The 22677-nt window shown below is 41.4% G+C and overlaps 3 protein-coding genes across 4 annotated transcripts in view; 2 read left to right on the top strand and 1 right to left on the bottom strand.

Moving 5' to 3' along the window:
* The first annotated feature begins 1060 nt into the window (after positions 1–1060).
* tbc1d20 (TBC1 domain family, member 20) lies at positions 1061–7325 on the top strand. Of its 2 annotated transcripts, none has more exons than XM_069147708.1 (8): positions 1061–1510; positions 1719–1904; positions 2076–2156; positions 2586–2772; positions 2904–3005; positions 3459–3600; positions 4119–4222; positions 4457–7325. In XM_069147708.1, exons 1-8 carry the CDS (start codon positions 1420–1422, stop codon positions 4719–4721), a joined length of 1158 nt encoding a protein of 385 aa, XP_069003809.1. In that variant the 5' UTR covers positions 1061–1419; the 3' UTR covers positions 4722–7325. The 2 variants fall into 2 exon arrangements, with proteins under 2 accessions (XP_069003809.1, XP_069003801.1); XM_069147700.1 differs by having other exon boundaries at positions 4044–4222.
* A 641-nt stretch (positions 7326–7966) lies between these two features.
* Positions 7967–15418, bottom strand: rbck1 (RanBP-type and C3HC4-type zinc finger containing 1). Its single transcript, XM_069147685.1, has 12 exons — positions 15135–15418; positions 14554–14698; positions 14149–14245; positions 13706–13904; positions 13025–13191; positions 12733–12906; positions 12166–12326; positions 11870–11966; positions 10932–11111; positions 10735–10833; positions 9665–9808; positions 7967–9535 (listed from the first exon to the last, which is right to left on the bottom strand). The coding sequence occupies exons 1-12, from the start codon at positions 15172–15174 to the stop codon at positions 9455–9457; spliced, it is 1584 nt and encodes a 527-aa protein (XP_069003786.1). The 5' UTR covers positions 15175–15418; the 3' UTR covers positions 7967–9454.
* An 802-nt stretch (positions 15419–16220) lies between these two features.
* necab3 (N-terminal EF-hand calcium binding protein 3) overlaps positions 16221–22677 on the top strand; it is a 35519-nt gene continuing 29062 nt past the window's right edge. The window contains exons 1-2 of the mRNA XM_069147658.1: positions 16221–16520; positions 20973–20997. Of these exons, the coding sequence (XP_069003759.1) occupies positions 16389–16520; positions 20973–20997 (157 nt within the window). The 5' untranslated portion in view covers positions 16221–16388. The remainder of the gene's footprint in view (positions 16521–20972; positions 20998–22677) is intronic.

Here is a 22677-nt window from a genome sequence, read left to right as displayed (position 1 = left end):
CAATTCTCTCGTTCAAATACTGTGATAAATAACCTAAAAGTACAGAAGTATTATATATATATATATATATATATATATATATGTATATTATATATGTAGGTACTTTAGATGTTTAAGTACACAGCGGAATGATCCTGTCAGTCTTTATGATCACATGGGTATAGCCTGTGTTTTGTTTTGTTTTGTTTTTCCTTCTGATGCATTAAGCCCAAGCAGCAGCCTATCATATAATTAATGGTTGAAAGAGGCGCTAAGTGAATTTTGTAACGGATCATGTAGATTAAAGTGTATGTAAAATCTAAATGTGCAAATGATCTGTTGTTGTCAAACAGCTAAAGCAAATGTTTTGTTGTTGTTGTCATTTTTACTCCACTACATTTCCTCCATAAAATACTTTTACTTCTAAACATGTCCCTTAAGCATTACTTTGCCGTTACAAGATTAAAAAAAAAAAAAAAAATGGGAAGACATGTGAAAGGCTGATGACACAAACAAGCGAGAATGTGTGGTAAATCAGTTGTCCTAGTTTGCAAGTCACACTGGTAAATTCACTTAATGCACAAGTGTAAACACGTCCTCACGAAGCTCTGGTTGGGTTTCTGTTCCCACCCAAGGTTGGGCATGCCTGAATACCAGTCATCCTAACTTGCACTTGTAGCCACAGAGTTCAGTAAATGTTAGTAAATGTTAAGTAAATGCTTTAAAAAGAATGAACTGCATACAATTCTCACCTTTTTTGTTGTTGTTGTTGTCTTTAAATAAGAGCATTTACTTGTGCAATGTTGACATCTGCACTGTTACTCCAGCGAGGCTTTCAATCACTTTCTACACGTGTTACATGTCTGCGTGGTTGCGATCCAAAAAACAACAACAACACAGATCAACCATTGCATTAAAGTAGCAACCACTGCTGACACTATGAAGTAGTTGATAAACACGGTGAGGAAGGTGGGCGGGGCTCCTCTTCCTCGTTTACCTTCCGTCAATCTCGTTTGGCTGACGTCATCATTCCGTCTGAGCGGGGAAAGAGGGGGGGGGGGGGGAGCGGGGGGGAGGAGGAGGAGGAGGAGGAGGCTAAGCTACGAGCTAACGCAGAGGGATCCTCGGTCGTTTCCGTCAACGTGAACATGTAGCCGCCTCCTCTGTCTTGGCCGCATTGCTTACCAGGCGGCGTTTCGGAGTCGTAAACCGGTTCGTGTCGGGCGGTTCGCGTAATGATGGCTGCGGTGCTGAAAGTAACGGAACCGGGGCGGGTGCAGCGCCAGCTCTTGTCACGAGCTAACTACTGATTAGCTAACTACCGGGGCCGTGTTTGCGTGAGACTGTCCTCGCTCGTTAGGACAGCTACCGACCGAGCTCCGAGCTGGACGAGAGACATTAAAACGGTGGTTAAGCCAAATAAATAAGGAATGGACTGCGATGCTGTCTGACGAGGACGCTTCAAGGAGTGAAGGAACCATGAAGAAATCCAGAATTGTTGGTGCTTCGTCGCCGGTGATCGGAAAGCAAGGTAACTGTGAGCTTAAGTGTCAAAGTCGGGCTGTCCCATCGAGTCCGGGACTGTCCCATCGAGTCCTGGACTGTCCCATCGAGTCCTGGACTAACAACATACCGAATCGTGTCCCTCCGCGGACGTCCGTCTCCCGGTGCGCGTTAAGATAAGTGTGCGGATAAGTCGACGCACTTTAAGCGAAAAACACTTTTGTTTTCTGTGTCAGACTGGGACACCAGGAGGAAGAAGAAGATTGCGGACATCGGGCAGGCCCTCGGTGCGAGTCCAGTGGACGTGGCGGCTCTGAGGAGGATGGCCATCAGCGAAGGGGGGCTGCTGACCGACGAGATCCGCTGCCGGGTCTGGCCCAGGCTCCTCAACGTCCCTCTTCACGTCCTGGATCAAGAGCCAGGTATCGTAGTTGATAGTGTGATTAAACAATAAGGGGACAATTCACCATCCTAATCTCTTTCCCCAACGTGCATGACACACATTATTATTTGTTGTTGTTGTTGTTGTTGTAAACATCCGGTGCAGGCTCTGCCACGTACATTATTTGCTCATGGGATCATGTTTTGTCCAGAAACGGTGGAGCGGGAGAATAACAAGGACTACAACCAGGTGCTGCTGGACGTCCAGCGCTCGCTGAGGAGGTTTCCACCTGGTGAGTAGAAGTACAAACCCCATGTCTGCCTGGAAGAACTTGTCATTTAGACCCTGCACTTGTTTTTTTTTTTTTTTCCCCTCTTTATTATTTTTGCAATCTATTGCAACAGATTACAGGGAACACTTTTCGGTGTAATGCAGTCACACAACCCTCACGCCATTCACTCGAATATATATATATATATATATATATATATATCTACATGTATTAACCTAGAAGTTGCGCCCGCACCGCTTTTCTGGCAGGAGGGGGAAACATTTGCGCTCTGGAGATTTCGGTCCGCACGCAACTCTTTTGACACCGTTTCTTTGTCAGTTAATCATGACAAATCATGACGTTTTATATTTACAGGGCCACTGACGCAGCGGCACACCCGAAGCCTATGTAAGCGAACAGCTGTATTTTATTTTTGGCGGACTTGTACAGGTATGCCAGATGAGCAGCGAGAGGGTCTTCAGGAAGAACTGATTGACATCATCCTCAGAGTTCTGAAACGTAATCCCCAGCTGCACTATTACCAAGGATACCATGACATTGTCGTCACCTTCTTATTGGTCCTGGGAGAGCGCCTGTCAACCGCTCTGGTGGAGAAGCTGTCCACACATCACCTCAGGTACCGACAACAGATACAAATGAATTGGCTGCTGGTTCTTTATTCTGCGACCGACTTTCTCAGCGTTTCTTTGTGTGCAGTGGGTCTTCACGGCTTCGTCATGAAGGCTTTCTTTTATCCTTCTCTCTCAGGGACTTCATGGATCCTACCATGGACAACACAAAACACATTCTCAACTATCTGATGCCCATCATTGAAAGGGTTAACCCTGAGGTGCATGACTTCATGCAACAGTAAGTACTTTACAGGAAATGAGGGTTGCCTGTTCCAGCACCATAAAGTTTGGCTATATTTTCTACTGTTGTGACGCATCTATAGTAATGTCTCCTACTAGTTTTGTTTTTTTTAATTTATTTTAAAACAGCTGAGGTTAATGTTAAACATCCGCATGCTCAAATAAAACGATGATGATAATAATGTTTTAAGTGACGGTATAAAGGTTGAATGTGCTTTTACAGCACAGTTATTCTATTGTGGCGACTTAAGTTTCGACTGTTAAGAACAGAGGTCGTTAAGTCCCACAAGATGGAGGCCTTATGTGACCTTCATGTCTGACTTTCAGGTCCTGATCCTGTGATATAACTTGAGTTTCGAATAATTTCCGATCATATGTGCTGAAGTGGAGCAATCAGAAAACAAACTGGTTTTGAATTAATCAAATCGTCTGTCATGCATTTATTTTTAAGGGCTGAGGTGGGCACAGTCTTCGCTCTCAGCTGGCTGATCACCTGGTTTGGCCACGTCCTGTCCGACTTCCGCCATGTTGTACGGTTGTACGACTTCTTCCTAGCCTGCCACCCGCTGATGCCCATCTACTTTGCTGCTGTGGTGAGTTTCCTGTCATCCCCACTCCTGGTTTGCAAAGAGAATAAGAAGAAGAAAAAAAAAAAAACATCAGCTTTCATTTACAGTCCATGAATGAAAAAAACTCAAAAAATAACTTTCCAAAGCCTAGAAAATGTATGAGTTTCATTTTTTTTTGTTAGTTATTCTACACAGATCTGTCCATTTATTTGAGGCTTTGCTCTCCTTAGACAGGTTTGTCCCTTCGCAGAGGCCTATGTGACCCCACAAGGATGTACTGTATAAGATTGTGGCCATCAGGGTTGTGTAAATTGTAGCTTGCTAGAATGTAAAGACATCATGATCACAACTGCACTTAGACAGGTGATGGCTGAGCGTCGATTTGTCTTTTGTCACATGTGGCTAACCAATTGACTGATGCACTTATCACTGTGGCCCTTGACCGATATATGTTATTTGTGCTGCAGATTGTACTGTACAGAGAGGAGGAGGTGTTTGATTGTGAATGCGATATGGCCATGGTTCATCACCTGCTGTCTCAGATTCCCCAGGATCTGCCGTATGAAACTCTCATCAGCCGAGCAGGAGACCTCTTTGTCCAGTTCCCTCCGTCTGAACTGGCTAGAGAGGCTATCTCGCACGACAGGTACTTAAATCCTTAGGGTTAGCACATGTAAGCACATTACCTTTACAGATACCACCTGCCTAACTGGTATGAACTTTTTATTTCTCCGATGCTACTTACTTTATCTTCACCGCTACACAGCAATATATATATATATATATATTAGTTTGTTCTACTTTCGTTCTTTCACTAACCCGTTTCATTCTCTGTCTCTTGGTCTCTTCTCTATATGTGTCTTCCCCTCTACCTCCTAAGCATGGCATCCTCTACCTTTAAGGACTTTGACCTTGCGTCCACTCAACAGCGACCGGACTCGGTTCTTCGTCGCAGGCGCAGACAAAAACAGGCTGCGCTGGAGAGCTCAGCGGTGAGCTCGGTTGCGGCAGTGGCCCAACCTTCAACAGCGCGGCGGTTTGTCCGACTGGCAGTCATGGGTCTGACAGTGGCTTTAGGGGCAGCAGCACTCGCTGTGGTCAATACTGCTCTGGAGTGGGCCCCCAAACTGGACTTATTTCCTTGACCTGCTTCTCTTTTTACCCTCTGCACTCCCCCAACTACTCTGTCTTTGACTGAATCAAGCTGGCGGGTGTGTTGCCAAGAACCTTAAAATCATTTAAAACATAAAACGTGGAATCTGTAACACCCTCTGGAACGTAATCTCTAAACTGAAGCAGTTAACACTCCTCGTTCGTCTTAAAGGACGTGTCTAAACATCTCACTCCATGTAGGGCTTCAAAGACCCCCCAGCTGTGGGTCCTTTTTATGTTTCCTGAGGAGTTTACACCTGCGTAACAGCTGCTGCTGTTCTGAAGTGAAGAATCCTTCTTATAATGAAGACACTATCTCTAAGAACAATTATTGATGGTTTCATCATTAAAGTTTATTTATTTTTCATATTAGGATAATCAGACATTGAGTTCTGCTCACTGAGATTTATGCTGAAAGCTTGGTGGACTCACTGCACTTGAAACTGCTGCCAATTTAGAGAGCTTGAGTGAATGTGTGTGTGTGTGTGTGTGTGTGTGTGTGTGTGTGTGCGTGTGTGTGTGTGTGTGTGTGTGTGTGTGTGTGTGTGTGTGTTGCACCTCATTTGTTATCTATTTGATACCTGGACTGAGACCAAATAGAGGATTCTTAAAATCCTCTCCTTGTATAATATACTGTTTGTTAATTTCGAGGTATATAAGTAACAGTAGACGAACATGACACACAGGCACTTTTAGGGTCACCATTTTTTGTTTTGTTTTTAGATCACATTGTCGCTTTTAAGTTCTTTGAATTAGTCTTGTTGGTCAGGGATTAAGTATCTTAAAAAAAACCAGTTAACAGTCATCGCCCTTGCTACACATTCTAGTTTTGGCTCACGGCAGGGTAAACTATGAACTATTAATCATTGTTACCAAAGTCAATTTGTTGTAGCCTAGGTGAGACCTCTTTTTTTTTTTTAATTTTCAAATTTAAAATTGAGGATTAGCCTCCATAATTGAAAACAGCTTTCACAGTCCAGGAAGGAAACTCTCATCTGCATCAAAATGGTTTAAAGAGAGCTTTCCAGTTACTTCGATGTTTGGTTGCAGAACAGAACAGAATGTGTCTGTTTCGTGGCCCCAAACGACTAGTTTATATTTTCTGTATCACTTTTCCTGGAGTAGACGATCCAATCTCTCCTTGTAGTTCGACATACTCATTCACTCAATGCCTGGTAACGGAAAATATCGCAGGTGGAATGAATACAAGTAAAAAGACGTGGATACCGTCGCCTTTGATTTGTCACGGTGGGGAACCCACTTGGCACCGACTGCATTAGATTTGCAAAATCACTCGCGTTTGATAGGCGCTTCACTCACTCATACCGCAAGATGCTCCTGTCAGAAAAAAAAGCACCCGAGCCTTCAGATCAATGCTGTGTAATATTTTTGTTTTTAAACAGGACTGTAGCTTGTTTTGAGCACACACTTATTTAGTTAATTGGTTTAATTGCATTTCCAGGGCACTCCAGCTCACTAAAACGTTCCAGTCATTTTCAATCAATCACATATTAACCCTAACCCTAAATAGGGGAATTCATAGGTTTCAGTGGTTTGGCACTCACCCAAATATGGTTGTCTTATGATCCCACACCTCACTAAGTGTTTGTCAGATAACTTCATTTGAAAAAAAAGTGAATTGAATTGTTTTTGATTTTTTTTTTTTTTTTTTAATGTTTATTGCTCAACATAAAGCTTCACAGCCATTGAACGAGGTCTGTTCTAAGTCCATGGAGATAATATTCTGCCAAAAGCCTAACAGACAAAACATGTTTTAAAAACGCCATACAAATCAGACAAAGTGTGGTTTGCAAATTTAAAAAAAACACCATTAACAAATTGGTGCATTTTGTTTTTGTGAATATAAAATGTACCCATCTAATAAATACAGAAAGACAAACAAAATGTATCCTATAAAGGAAAAAAAAAAAAAATATTGTGACACTTCAGGCACAATGTCAGTGTGCTGAAGATCTTTTTCAAAAATATCCCGAGTAATTCACCTTACACAACAGCAGGTGGCACTATGGGTCAATATATACATCTGTTTGTAATAGATGTTTTGTATTTTCAAACCACACTGTTTGTCAGTGAATCATAAGAAATTGGTCAAACATGTTTTGTTTGTTGGGTTTTTGTCAAGAAATTAGCTCCATATAGGTCGGCTACACTGGATGGCACAAGTAGTGAACTAAAACCCTCCCACTTCAGTTGAAGACATCCAATTGATGTGGAGAGATGCTGTTTTTGCAACTGTGTATTGGGACTTGAACACTTGGCATCGTATTGCTGTATTATGACTGAATTGAGGTAAATCTCCTGTAGCGAACCACTGATTCAACCGGTCAAGGATCTACAAATTGATCCAAATGAAGGTGACCCCGGCACATGTCCAAGAAAGCTCTTAGTTTCCTGACACAGTAGTTGTTCAGCAGTGTTGACATGCACCACAGACCTGCACTCGGTGGTATCCATTTATTTTCATTGCACTAAAGGATTTATCTGCTTTTTTATGTTTATTTTGTCACAACAAAACTGTCATACTAATGTAAAGTTGTACAATACAATGCTAATAAACTAGAGTGAAAATGTTGAAATCATTTGTCTGAACTTAATATTCAATGTTCCATTTCTTTAAAAGATGTTATTCCTGACGGTATATTGGCCATTTTATGACATTTTAAATTCAACTTATTCGGCAAAACTAAAAACCGAGTCGGCTGAATTTTCTTCATCCTAAACTATACTTGATCAGACTTCAACAGCTTCATCTATCCAGTTCGATTCAGCTGCCCACCATTAGTCTCAGCAACACTTCATCAGCTTCAGCTAACCTTTGTCAGATCCGCCCTTTTATCTTATTGTGAACACATTTAATTGTGGTACAATAAAACAAGCATGCTATGCTTGTGGTTCCAGTTTATTGGAACAAAGTTGGTCACTGTCACATGCATTGTTTCCATATGGGATAAAGATACAACTACATTTTTATGGGGAATATTTTACAGTTAGCGTGGAACCTTATGTAACCTGTAGTCAGGCTGCGAGGAGCACCAGAGCTGACAAACAGCAGCTAGGACGAACGTTGGAACTGATTGACAAGTTCAGGCTAACATTTTCAAAAACAGCGTCTTTTTAAAAAAAAAAAAAAAAAATGGTATTGTTTTTTTTAATCTCGGTTTAAAAGCACAACAATTATAGTGCTTCGAGTCCATCTATCAAATGTGTGCTTCATGACTTCAGGCAAAAGGTCAAAATTTATTCAAGACAGATGTTTCATATACAAGTCAAGCACAACAAGCCTTAGAAGGACAGGAAAAAAAAATATTTAAAAAAATGATATGTAATAGTACATTAATTCCTTCGTACTTGAGAAGTGCAAATGCAGAACTGGATAAAACACGGCATCGATTCTTTGTTTACTATGCTTTGTTTCAAACCTAATACTTCCAAGTCATTGAGTGTGTCAGAGCAGCCTGGATTGCATTATAAACACATTCATTAATGTAAACACTTTAAAAAAAAAAAAAAAAAAACTCCTTCACCACAGTCTGATTAAGAGACTGAAAGAACAATCCTCGTTTACAATTCCATTTACTAAATCGGTAGTTCTCGTCACCTATCCAGCAAAAAACAAAACCAAAAAAACATCCAGTTCAGTTTAATTTGGAAGACATTGCATCCAGTAATTGGAAACCTCATTTGTTAGTAGCTCTGTTGTTGTGTGTAGACTAAATGACTTTAAATTATTGAATGGTGGAAATTATCGTTCGCAGTAGTTAATTAGTTGTAGCCATTCACAGGAAACCAAAGAAAGTCCTTGCTTGTGGAGTAGTTAGCTGTAGAGTAACATTTTTATATACTTCACGTGTATTAGCCTTTTGTTATTTGCCATTTTTGTCTGGAAAGGATCAAATGTTTCCGTGTGTTTACTTGCGTCCTGATCAAAGTATGAGGTTTGAGCTGAGGCCAAAGTCCCGTAAACACAATATCATTGCTGGCTTACCAAACTAAATTGTTGAGTGTTATTAAACATGAATTCTTCCCCAGAAAGCCATCATTATTATTGTAGCAGATGATCGCAGTAAAGCTTAGACAGGTGTAGAAGATGTAGCTAGCAACTTGTGTATGCTGTAGTAGAGCACAACTGATATATTGGCTTATGGGTAAATTGGAAATGATTCCATTTGTGTGTTGTTGTTTTTTTTATAGGTATGTCCATTTTTTTTAAAATTCCCAGTGAAGTTTTCTGTTTCATGCACTGATGTCAGTGTGGACAAGAAAGTGTAAAATATCCCGCCTACATTAAAAAATGATTGTCACAAGTACCAAACGTGTTGCAGTGGATCAGTGCAAAAAAAAATGTGTGTTTGTATATGAATATATACGGTACAAACAGTACATATGCATAAACAACACATCAGGTAAGACATCAAAATCTGGATTGATTTTTTTTTTTACACCCCTAATATTGGTATTGGCAGCAGCCCCAATAACCCAGTATCAGTTGGGCTCTATACTGTAGCATGTTTATCAGTTGTTACAGAAGAAAAAAGGTCCTGCCTGAGTCCTGCCAGCGCACCACTGAAAACGAGGCTGAAAACAACCAAAAGAACACATTAATATAGTCAGCATTAAACCAAAGGTCAACGCATCAAACGAGGTCTGAATGTCTCCTGTGTGTACTTCCAGCTGTGTGTAATACATGTTCATTAGTGTGCCTGCCTCAGTGGCAGTTTTGGCAGTTCGGATGGCAAGCCTGATTATTGACTCTACATTTACATCCACCGGATGTGTCACCAGTGCCCTGTAAAACAAAGACAGAAAAAAAAAAAAAAAAAAGGAAGTCAGATGCACAGCTCAAATCCACAAAGAAGTAACTTTCCTGAACACTGAACTAACACAGCGACAGCTCCGTGCACAAATATGTGTTTACATTTGGTCCCCATCGAGCTTGTTTGGTGACCCAACAGATTTCCGTCTTGCACATCAAACAGCAGATCCAATCACAACCGTCTTTTTTCTGGACGATGATGTCACACCGTGGGCATTTCATGGCCTCCCCATTCTGCAGCAGGCTCTATAGTGAAATAAAGTTGAACACCATGAAATGTACAGTAGCCATAATGCAAAAAAAAACAAAAAACTACTAAAGACTATTAACACTAAATGAGACTTGAATGCAGTTCATAATGCCTGAGATGGTGATTCTCACAGAACTAAATGCTTTGTGTGTGTTCACATATTTGGTCCATACATCTGATTCTGATTTTAAAAGCACACAAATACAACACCCGACAGTTACATAATACCAATCATCCACCCAACTCAAAATTCACCTAAATATATTAATCTAAAGATCATACATCGAGCCATTGGCGACTTTCTTTGTATTAAGAGCATCCAGTAAAAGCCTGAACCAAAGTAAAGAAAGCAATCCGGATAAAGACTACAGAGCCTGAGGCACTGCTGGTTAGATGAATGAATACTGATATATTAATTATTGATCTACCTGGAGACAGCCTAAAAAAGTACTTAAAAGCCCCAAATGGGTAAAAGAACTGATAAAACACTATAAATTAATGTTAAGAAAACAGACACTTCTCTTTTACTCAGAATTAATCAGAACAGCCCATTAGATAAGAACATATAAATCAATGCATGATGTTACTTTTTTAAAAGTACAATTTGAACTTTTAACCAACAAATAGTTACCAGTGTTATTGTTGAGCTCCTTTAGGATGCATTGAAGCTCATATTAAGACCCTTCAGAATGACCTGTTCTGGTCCGCAGTGCACCGCTTTATAGAAACCTGGAGCGCTATACAGGAAGTTATTTCCTCTTTTGTTTACTATTTTTTTTGAATAACGTTGCTGTACTGCAAGCGTTTCTTCATCCAAACTGATAAGAGACTGCCTGCGAGTACATTTCTGTCTGTTGTCTATTGTCGTCAAAAGGTACATTTTGATTGTCTGGGTTATCACACAGCTTTAAGGCGGGCCTACCTCAAGCATGAGCTTCGTTTGCTGAGCCGCTTCGTCATTCTGTGCTCGGATGCGCAGGTCATCCTGATATTCCTTGCAATTCATTTCTTTATGGATGGCCTGAAAACAAACACAACATCCTTGACGTTCGCCGCTTCTGCTGTTACCGCACGACAACTGAAAACCTTCAGTTCATGTAAGAAATGTCATGACGCTACCCTGCAGAGAATGCAGTTGGTTTCTTCGCAGAGTTCACAGTGGAACTCGTTGACTTCGTCCTCGTAGATGCACCAGCCTCGACAGTTGGGAGTCTGACAGTGGAAGCTGTGCTCCGAGCGGCTTTCTGCAATGCTCAGACGCAATTCCAGGAATCGCTGGTGCTCCTCTTCTGTCAGCAGCTGCACCCGGGATCACAGGAAGAAATGTTACGGAGACACAGAGCGAGAGTCGGATCTACACCCATTCATCACAGGAATACGGATGGTGTTACCTGCTGCTTGTTGAAGGGGTTTCTATTAGAGAAAGTGATGGATGACTATGAAACATGGAGCACTGACGTTTGAGTAAAAGGTCTGACGTTCTGGACACCGGTGAGCCTAACGTATAACTACCCCCGCTTAATATTCTGTTGACCCGCCGAGACGTGGGACCCGACAAGCCCCGTTGCCCTGCAGTAATTGCGAGTTGGAGTTGCTGTGTATCAGACTTGTTCCAACACCCTGCTGCCAGTTCATAGTTTGTCTCTCTGCCGATCACTTGGTATTTACTCTCCACCGCTTCCTAGGAGCACCCGACAGGCCTCTTCCAACCCAGTTGCCCGGAGGGCCGAGTATCGTTGAAGTATTTTCAATAATGGTACCAATGCTTTCACTTTGATAGCGGTACCTTTTTTGGAAGCAGTTTCATAAAATCCTTGTACACATTTTGGCACAAATCTTTAGTTTTCATGCAGTTTACAGGGGGGAGAGTGAAACCAAGATTTGTTTCCGTAGCTACAATTTTTACCCGCGTTCCCTTGACACCCCACGTGCCATCAGTAGACACTAGCTGGCCAGCTTCACACAGAAGGCTCCACTCTCTAGTCCATTCAGCACACGCAACTGAGACAGCCGTGTGGCTCGCGCCGACTTGTTTTGTTCTCTTCGTTTGTACTCACGTCTTTGATCTCTCGGTCCAGTAGCTTGCTGTCACAATTGTCGGGACAAGACACCTCAGCATCCTGACTGTTCACTATTGTCCCTTTAAGACACTCCCTGAACAAAGACACGCACATAAAAACATACAAATGTATAATTACATGAAATATTCAAAACTGCACATTTTGCTGATACTCTCATTTGCCTGGAGAATAAAGAATTACACCTCAAGAGGGGGGGGGCCCTCGGAAAGCACACAATATTTCTGTCTATTTCACGTCACACGACAAAGCTACAAATCGGTTTCCTCTCGTACCTGCAGAAGGCGTGCAGACACTCTCTGAGCACGATGCCCTCTCCTGGCTGCAGGGCTGAGAAGCAAATGGGACAATCCATCTCTGTGGCGTTGGGGATAAGGTTCTGCTCTTCGATCGACAACAGGTACAAGTAGTTCTTCTCTCGTTCCTCCTGCTTAGCCTTCATCGCAGAGTAAAGTGCACAAAGCGGACATTTAAATCGCAATTTGTACGTGACTCATAACAAACATCTTAGTTCAGTGTTTCCAGAAAACAGAAAGTGAAACAGGTGAGAGAGGTTATTGTAGCTTGAATAGTTTCCCCGTGCATTACCAAGAATTTTTTTAATAACTTTTTTTTTTATTATTATTATTATTTGCCCCAAGGATAATAACCACCACTTCTGCATATATTTTCAACACGATATCAAAATATGTGCTGACCGAATGACAATAACGAGTAGCCTCAAAACTGCAATATAGACAAAAATGTGACGCAGGACAAAATGTAGAGTTTTTAACCTGATGCCTTATGCCACCAACGCTAAAAGGATTTCAGGAATCCTGCTTGACTGCAGCCCAGTTTACCTGTTGGTACTGAAACAAGGCCAGCTCCTCTTGCTGAATCCATGCAACCTCCTGCTGGTCTGGCTGGTAGATGTCCGGCACCTTGTAATCCTCGGGCCGTTCATCTCCGCACATCTCACAACCAGGACGCGTTGGCTTGTTCACATACGTACACACCTTACAGGGCCAGCCCAACTACACAAACACAGACATACAGCACGCTTGTACCGCTCCTAGATACATGTACTGCTGTATGTAGACTGCTGCAGGGTCAGGCACACTGAAGACATCTTGTCCAGTTGATTTTTCTGACCTGAGGTTTAGGAGCCACAGTGGGTTTAGGAGGCACAGTGGTTTTAGTAGGCACAGTGGGTTTAGTAGCGGTGGGGGCTTTAGGAGGAAGAGGAGGAGGAGGAGCAGTCTTCTCTCCACCTAGCCCTCTGGGAAAAAGCTGCATCGACTGCATCGAATCCACGATACCTGAGAACAGATTACCAACATAAAACTTCAGTGCACCCAGCTGACTTGTTAAATCGACTGCCGATCAAGGCTGGTGATAACAGAAACACATCTCAGTATAAGGACTTCTTACTGAACCTTAATGCTGTTATTTTAAAGACCAAAATGTGTCTGTATCAAACAGCAAACACTGTGAAATAAAAATTTTACTTTTCTATTTGTATCCATAACTCCAAAGTTTATGTACCGATGCACATCCTAAGTACTGCCTGGATAACTTCAGTTCAGGTTTTGCCTGCTGTGTTTTATCAATTGCCATGACTACATGATCTGTAAATTTGTGAACGTATTCAGTCAATAGTTAAATGAGGTCATTCATCACTTTGGGCTTCGGTTGTTGCCGTGAGTATTTCTCCGTATCTTTGACAAGACTAAATCAATGGATTAACTGACAGTGGAATTAGCCGTGTGTGTGTGTGTGTGTGTGTGTGTGTGTGTGTGTGTGTGTGTGTGTATGCGAGTGTGTAGTTCTGACTATCCATGCGTTGCAGCTCCTGGTCCTGCTTGTGCTGATGGCGTGTGAGATGAGCAGCATGGGCGGAGAGGATGAACAGGAAAGCCTGGTCTCCGTTCTGCCGGACGCCGTGGCTGTATAACGTCTCCTGGTCGTGAGCGAGCCGCTTCCCGATCACCCAGCGCTGCAGCAGCGGGTGGAACCCAAAGTCCTGGCTGATCTGTGAATGGAAAATAAAGGATGGGCGATCATCAAATGGAATGGAACTGGTTTTTCCATTTTAAGAACTGCGTTAAAAAAAATGTCAGACGCAATGACAAAAACTAGCGGACCGACCAGCACGGTATACTGTAGATAATAGCATATAGAAAATAGCAAAGAAAGAGGTCAAATAAATGAACAGATCCCGGCTCAGTTCAGTGGTTATAATCTACATTAGATATTGCAGACTGATGGGATATTACCTTGTCTTTAAGTTGCGCAATTGTCATGCCAGAAGAAACCACAACAATCACTGTGATGCAGTCATCTGACTGAGCGTCCGCCACTCCGACCTTCAACCTTTAGAAAACAACACAACCTATCACTCTTTTATTTATTTTTTTTTTACATTACATTCACGTAAATGTTCATGGCAATTCTTTTTTTATTTTTTTTTATTTTTTTAAACATTTCAAGCAAGTAGAAACAGACACAGAGAGACACAGTCATACAGTGCACAGGGTTTTGTGTTTGACCGCCCTCATCCACTTACACACAGTCCCAATTCAGAACAGACACCCCCCCACACACACACACACACACACACACACACACACACTCTTAAAATAAGTAGGGAAGTCCCACCCAGATAGACAGTGGTGTCCCACCTGATCGACTCCTGACAGTAGGCCCGACTGCTGATGCTGACGGTCACTGGAACCCGGAGCTCAGACAGCCTCTGGCACAGTTGAACTGCCTCCTCACAGTCCCCGCTGCTGAGGGCTTCACTCAGAGAGAGGCTGAGCTGCTCCGCTGCACAGGAAGCACACCGAGAGTCATATCCTCACGTGACTTGTTTTCGCACACTTCATTTCGCTTCCATGACGGCTTTTTTTTTTTTTTTTTACCATCGGATGGCACCCGTTTTACGTAAAATGTGGTGCAACGACTACAGATCGCTCTCTATCCCGTCCTCGAAACACGCACGGTGGTCCGAAGGGGGAATAAAACAAGAAATCGCTGACTAATTTGGCAGGACTTCAGAGAACACGTTTGACCGATCGAAACAACAGAATCGCAATCCCCAGACGCACCAAAAAAAATCCATACGAACACTGTCGCATAAAAAAAAAAAAGACAAAAAAAATGAATAAAAACTTTTCACTGACTAGGACAGCATGCAGTGAGTGACACGAAATTAGGTTCAATTCTTTCGTAACCAAAATCGAAACTGAGCCGAGCTGCTCACCTTCCTTCAAGTTGACTCTCGGTGGAACCTGAGCAGCCATGATCCCGCTTGAAAAGTGAGATACAATAACAGAGCTGTCAGTAAAATAAGTTTACGTGCAACCTTCCCAGTCCGTGTTGTTGTGGCTCATCCGACCGTCACTTCCTCTGTTCGACTTAACAGGAGGAAAGCTAGTTTCTAGACCCAATAAGAAGAAATTAAACTGCTTGGCTGCAACTGCTCGTTTGCTCCGAGGTTTTACTTCTCAGCTGGTAAGCAGGTAGAACGGAAAGCGAAACTGGCTGAAGTTCAGGAAGAGAATAGATCCACTCCGCCCCTTGTCTTCCCCCTTCCTTAAAGTTTCTAATTCAGGATGTTGATTTTGTAAACAATGAAAATGATTCTAAAAAATAAAAAAAAAAGAGAAGCGTTTCACTCAGTTAGGCTATTCATTATCATTCTTTTTCTCTCTCACCATTTCAAATCACTGTAAACAATATTACGCAACACCAATTAGACTTTACAGCCCTTAAATTAAATCATTATTTCGAAATAAAACAATATAAATGCAAGTCTTTTATTAGCCACTTTAATGGACTATGATTATAATTGATAATACAATTGATTAATAATTGTATTTTTGTGTATATATATATATATATATATATATCAGTGACGTCCAACCTCCAGCAGAGTGCAGTGTCTGTCAAACGTTGGCTTAGTTCAGTTTTAGAGCTCGTCTTTGGCTCCCGATTTTGAAACGTTAAACTTAACATTTAATTGAAATTGTAAACTGACTGCATGTTTGAACTCTATACTATAAAATGCACAACATAGAAGAATGCAGTTTATAAGTGTCAACAACTCTTAAATGAAACGAATCCCCCTCGTATCACATCCTTACAGAGGGTTGCAGTTTTGACTATATTTTTCTTTTAAAGCATTTAACGACTGTGTTTCCTGCATAAACTAAAAGACTCGCTGCAGAAGTGTTGATCAGGGGACGGAGAGCGGTTCGATTCTGACGCACGGCGCAGATAAACGAGCCAATCACAGCGGCTCCGGCAGGAGGAGCTGGAGGCTGTGATGAGCAGCGCAACACAAAGTTGCAGAGCATCCCTGACTCCCCGCCCGCCTGCCTGCCTGCCTGCCTGCCTGCCTGCCTGCCTTCACTTCCCATCTCTCACACCTGCATTCTGCCTCTCCTCTGCAGCCTCTCCTTTCACGTCAGCCTTTTAAGACTTCGTTCCGAGGTGTGTCTCGACGTGTTCCAAGATGCTGGCTTGTACAGAGATGATCACTATGTGCCTGCTGTCGGCCAAACAGAAGCATCTTCGGGCTCAGCAGCAGCAGCAGCAGCAGCAGCCGCTGCACAGCGCCGGACAGGGGCTGACTATCTTTCATGATGTGAGTGGATCGGCTCTGTTACTCATACGTAACCATATAAAAGTGGTATTTGTAGACCAAAGATGAGTGCTTAGTCTGTATATTAATTATTATCTAATTTACAATATTGACTCCTCCACTTAGCTTAAACTTTGTACAATATCCCATGAAAGTGAGAATGTTTTATGTTCTCCCCCTTTTATCTGTCTATATATATATATATGTGTGTGTGTGTGTGTGTGTGTGTGTGTGTGTGTGTGTGCGTGTGCGTGTGCTGCGTGTCAGAGAAAAGTAAGAGCTGCAGCTGCTGCCTCTGCATGATAAATTAAGCTCTCAGTCGGACATGTTTAGGGGCTGCTGGGGGTTCTCCTTTTTGGTACACTCAGGTACAAACACTTTTGGCCTTTCAAAAAGCTTTGAACCACAACATATCACATGTTTGCTGCAATAGATTTTTTTTTTTCTAGACTGCTGTGACTTGTCTCTCTCTCTCTCTGTTTTTCCACACACGTACACATTAAAACTACACATAAACATCCATGCGGTGACACCCACCCCAAATATAGATACGCCATAGAAACCTTGCATCTTGTTGTTGGGGGTACGCACACCAATGATGGTTCCAAGTGAGCTCCCACTAACTGAGATTTCTGTCTACTCTGACTCTAATGCAGTACCCAGACAGCCTCGTCTAATCAGGGACATTTTACTTTTGCAGAAATGTCAGTGTAACAAGTGCACATTGCCTCTGAATGGAGATTGAAACCAAAGTGTCTCCCGCATTTCGTCTTCAGCCTTGAGTTTTGCTTTTGATTGAGCCAAAACACACGAACAAGCCCCTCCTGCTTGATGTTTTCCTCCTCAACACGTGTTTAAATGGTCTAAAACAACCTTTACAGGAGATAGTAGAGTCAAGACATCCTAAATATGTATCCCCAGTCAGACAGGGACATGCAGTCTTGGTTTTGGTTGCCATGTTTCTCTGTTCATTGTCTTTTCCATCTCATTCATTCTTACTAATTTATTTATTGCATTCCACTCTTCTTTGGCGAAGAGAATAATGCACAGAGACTAAAGACATTCCTGGCATCAGGTTGCTGCAATAATAATTCCATGGGGACAGCTGACAGATTTTGACTTGAGAATTTGAATGTGATATTTAAAGCAGGACCTGCTGTCTCATACTGCTGTGTTTTTTTCTCATCAGTCCCCTCAGTGCGAAGTGGGCTGCATAAAGTCAACAACAAAAAAAAATCCACCTGCATAAACATTTTGTGTGCCTAAAGTATAAGCAAATGAGAGGTGATTGATTTTTTTGAGATAATGCTAAAGCAGTGGTACACATTGATTTTCAATTTTTAACCAGAGATAAACAAACTACATGTGGCAGAAGAGCCAGTCACTAATGTTAGAGATGCAGGGATTGGAAGCGCTCACAGAGATCATGCAATGCCTCAGAAATGTCCTGTTCAAAGGCCATGGGACAGTTAATGATGCTGGCAATGGCTGTGCAAGGCTGGCTTATCATCCACATTGTTGGCTGCTTGTTTAATATCTTTGTTTTATGTATCCAGTGGTTTTGTGCTTCTGAAGCTTGCTTTATTCCCATCACTCCCTCTGATTTCTACAGCTCTTTCTCTCTCATATCGCCGTCCTCCCTCTCTTGATGCTCATATTTTTTGGCCTCTGCTCTTGCTTTGCTGCTACTGAGCTGAAGAGAGAATGTTGAAAAAAAAAAAAAAACTAGAAATATATATGTATAAGAATATGGCACGTACAATATACTCAACAAAATATGATCCGGTTTCATCTTTCTCCGAACACAAAATAGTGTCAGCAGAGCCTGAGAGAACCCACCGTATTAGTACTTGCCACTATGAGATCAGAACAGCAGCGCTCTGGGAAGCACATCTGACCTTTTCAAGGCTCGCTGTAAATGATGCATTATCGTCACCTGGCAATGGAGAAACCAAAGATACTACCAAACAACAAACAAGTCTAACGCCACCTGCGCTCCATTGTAACAACCAGAAGGGGAAACGTTTTGTTTAGTGGGGTAGCAGTGCCAGAGAGGAATAGAATAGATGGCTGACTGAAATAGAAAAGGAGATTTACTGTACAGTTACAGAAGCCTAAAGCAGATGGAACATGAATTTCACATGTATTAAATGAAGAGGGTTGAGAATGTCCTGACATCACGCTGTTAGAAGCAGCATTTTTACTTTAACCAATTACCACAGGTCAGCAATTTGCAGCTTTACAGTCACCTTCAGGTCTCGACAAAAAAAAGAGCAATGAGTGTGTTGTGAAGTGATTTGAAACGACCCGGGTCTTGTTATAGGTGGGATTGAAGCTGTAGAAAGGCAGAAATTGACAGAGGGAGGAAAAAAGTGAAGACCTGCAACTAGTCGACCTTTGGAAAATGAAAGTGAGGGACAGATTGTGCTGTTATTAATAACCTGCTGGTCAAAACTGACAATCATTTCAGTCCTGATCCCTTCCTAACAATGGAAAAGGATGACTGATGGAATAGAATCAACAGAATAGAACAGCCTGTGTTCTATATAAAACTTTTATGTTTTCTGAACCGTTTTGTTTTGGTTGTAATTTATGCTTGCTGGGTGAAGCCAAACACGTAGTTTTCTAAATTCACTCCGTGCTTGAATTTTCCTCTATTGAACAGACAGCAGGTCCTGTTCTCCAGGCTGCGAGCAGCTGACTAATACCTTTTATATGGTCAACCATCCATCATATTGTACGTCCTCGTGTCCTGTTCATGTCAGCCAACAATTGGCTTTCCATGAGTGAGTGAGTCATCCATACTGCAGTCATTCTGTTGATTTCAGCTGATTAGTGTCATGCAAGTTTATTATTTTCTACCTTGAAGAAAAGGTCAATTATATTGTTGCTGTTGTTGGCAGTTTGAATATGTAAACCTCTGTTGAACATTTTTTTTTGTGTCTTTTTAGCATTTTTTTAGACTCCATAACAAATATACCAATAATCCCTGCCAACAGTTGACCAGCCACACAATCAGAAGAAGACTGATCACACTGTCAATTTCATAACAGATTTTTTAAATGATATTTTGGTTGTTTGCAAATTTCAAAAAGGTTCTGAATTCACATGTCTCACAGCCCTTTTTTCAATTTCTCAACATTTTGTACACAGTGTGTTAGTGCCAGAAGAGCTTTGTGAGGCATAAACAGACTAATTGTTGTCATTGTTTTTGAGATGGTAGTTTTGTGTCCTTTCATTTAGCTCCTATTCATTCAGAAACATCCTCATCACAACTGCTATTATTAAACATCCAAATGACTTAAGTGTTTCAGCCTCCCATGCTAATTATAAACCACGTCATGACGCATCAGAGTCAACAGAATAAAAGGAACCAAATCTAATACGATTGCACTGCGACGTCTGTATACTGTGCATCATTGTTATAATTAAAAGTTGAATTGTAAATTCATGAATCAGCTTAAATCAAATACGATCTGAGTATTACAACTGCAACGCAGCAGTGGACTCCGGCCAACAATAAGTAGTTAGCAGATGCAACAGCAGCTGGCAGCTGCAATAGCTCAAGTGATTATGAATAGTCTTTTTTACTGTAGACATTTTGACTTCGGCAGAAAATCCACCGGTGTCAGAAATACCACAACCGAGGGCTTTTTTTTTTTTTTAAATGTAAAGGTATAGTAAATGAGAATTGTAGCAAGGCTTAAACAAAAAATGTAATTCAGCCTGTGCTCTTCCTGCTATGACGTGTCAGAATGTCTGCAGTGAAAATGCTCTTTTGAGTCACACGCTGGTGAAACCTGGAGTGTGTTGTCAGTGTGGTGTTTGCACTTGCAGAGCAGTCGAAGCCACCTGCCAGCGAAGGTAGTGAGCCGAATCAGGATTCAGAGTTGTAGTAACTGATGTTTGGACTGCCCATTAGTGGTTACCTTGGCGACAACTACTCCTTTATATTAATATATACAGTATATGTAACAAAAATGTTTATAATAAATATTTAATAATGAATGTTTATACTTTGACTGCACTACATCCAGTCGGTAAAACAGTTACAGTAATGAATAAAACATGTGAATCTGTCCAAAACAAAACAGCTGTTATATAAATGCAGTTCGTCTGTGTACAGTATGAACTGCTGTTAAGATTGAGGCACTCACAAGATGACAGTCTGGGCTCTTTTTTTCTGAAATTAGAAATGATAATTGTAAAACAGATTATAGAACTGACACTCATCACTTGGCATTTATGCTACCATGATTCACACATACAGATAGTTTTTTCTGAGTGAATGTTCATGGGATCTTTCTGTTAAGTGTAACCAGACAAATATACTACACATGTCAACCACCCTATTGTGTTTTTGACAAATCTACATCTGCGTATTGTAAGGTTCCCTTCAGCTATGGTTGGTGAGAAGTAATAACCGCCCCCCCCCCCTTTTTTTTTTGTCTTCAGATTTTCCGCAGAGCAGACAAAAATGGTGAGTAAATAATACATAATATGTTTTGTGATGAATAATTTGTCACAATGCATACTTGTTGTATGCATTCTTCCTCTTGTTATTATGCCTCAGACAATCTGGGTGCAGAAAAAGGAGAGATTTGCATGGATGACTCTTTAAGTGAAGCTCATTTCCTTCTCACGCTTGGACAAGTTGTTCCACCCAATTAAAACGATGCTAAGATTCTGGATTATAGCCAAGACTGGAAGAATGTGTCACACAAAATAAAGCACCTCTCTGTCAGTGTCAACACAGATGACTGGGTGCTGTTTACAAATGAATGTGAGTCATGTTAATGTAGGCAGAGCCAAGGATTTTTTTTTTTTCCTTGTAACGAGAAGATAATTTTTGTCCCCTAAATGTTTGTCAGTGTGTCAGACATGCTCCTCTGATTACTGTCATAAACAGTCATGTCTTTCACGCATTTCATACCAAGGCCATGTCTGACCATCGCAACTCTCTAAGTACCTCTCTAAGCAGATCAGAGATAGTAATGGGCCCTAAGAACGATGCCATTTATGGATTAAAGACACTCCCAAAAACATATATTTAGGTACTGCACTGGTGTATATCTACAAGTAGCATATATGGTATACATACTGTATATATTTACTGTACCAGTTTTACTTCTTCCAAGGGCGTCATCTTTGGTGTGGTTTGTTTGTTTATCTGTTTGTCAGCAGCATTACGGGAAAAACTACATTATTTATCAATAAATATTGTGGATGGGTGTAGCACAGGCCAAAGAAGAACCCATTACATTTCAAATTAGATACGAATCACAGGTCGGAACCACAAATTATTTGACACTTTATGATATTAACTTTGCAAAACAAGGCATCTGGTCTACTAAATGCCATACATATTAAAATCCATTTAGATGGCCGTAATTCATTATCTACTTTAAATCTATTGACAGCGGGGAAATCGGCACGGAATTTTGTCCCAATACATGTTACAATTATAGTGAATAAAACAAAAGACAACCACATTAAAATATCATGGTCAAGGAACTGTTACAACAACATGCAGTAGTAGCAAATGCCTGGAGAGCAAACAAGAGCACAGTAAAGGGATGGGGTCATTTTAGTCTTCCCTAGTTATACACTTTATCAAAAAGAAAAGTTTCAACTTCATATTGAAAGAAGAGAGGCTGTCTGCTCCCCAAACCCAAACTGAGAGCTGGTTCCACACAAGAGGAGCCTGAAAAGCTAAAGTCTCTGCCTCCCAAACTACTTTTTTTTTTTAAATCACAAGTAAGCCTGCATACTGAGAGCAGTAAAGTTCAATAGTGACAAAATATAAGCCATTCTAGATATACGATGAATCCATATTACAACTTACATCTGCAGGTACCACTAATCCTCTGGAATACACATGTACTTGCCCAAATTTAGCACACCAAGCAGTCATTATGGTGGACTCAGGGACAGTAGTTTCAATGGGGAAAACCAGAACCGGTGCAACTGTAATATTGCCACACTTGTTGTTTCACAGAAGAGTGGATTGTTGGCTTTGACAGTAGTTTGCACGCTCCAAGCGCCCTTCTAGTTGAGTAAAGCTTTATCTACATTTTTTTATCACTTTCGGTATCAGTTTTCCTGAGGGCCTGATTGCAATCAAAATTTGTATTGATCCTATCTTGCACAGTGTTGGATC

This window comes from Embiotoca jacksoni, unplaced genomic scaffold (assembly GCF_022577435.1).
Source record: "Embiotoca jacksoni isolate LCO1_2020_lvr unplaced genomic scaffold, fEmbJac1.0.p SCAF_1, whole genome shotgun sequence".
Classification (NCBI taxonomy): Eukaryota; Metazoa; Chordata; class Actinopteri; family Embiotocidae; genus Embiotoca; species Embiotoca jacksoni.
Note: the sequence above shows the minus strand (reverse complement) of the source record. Positions and strands in the feature narration are given on the sequence as shown.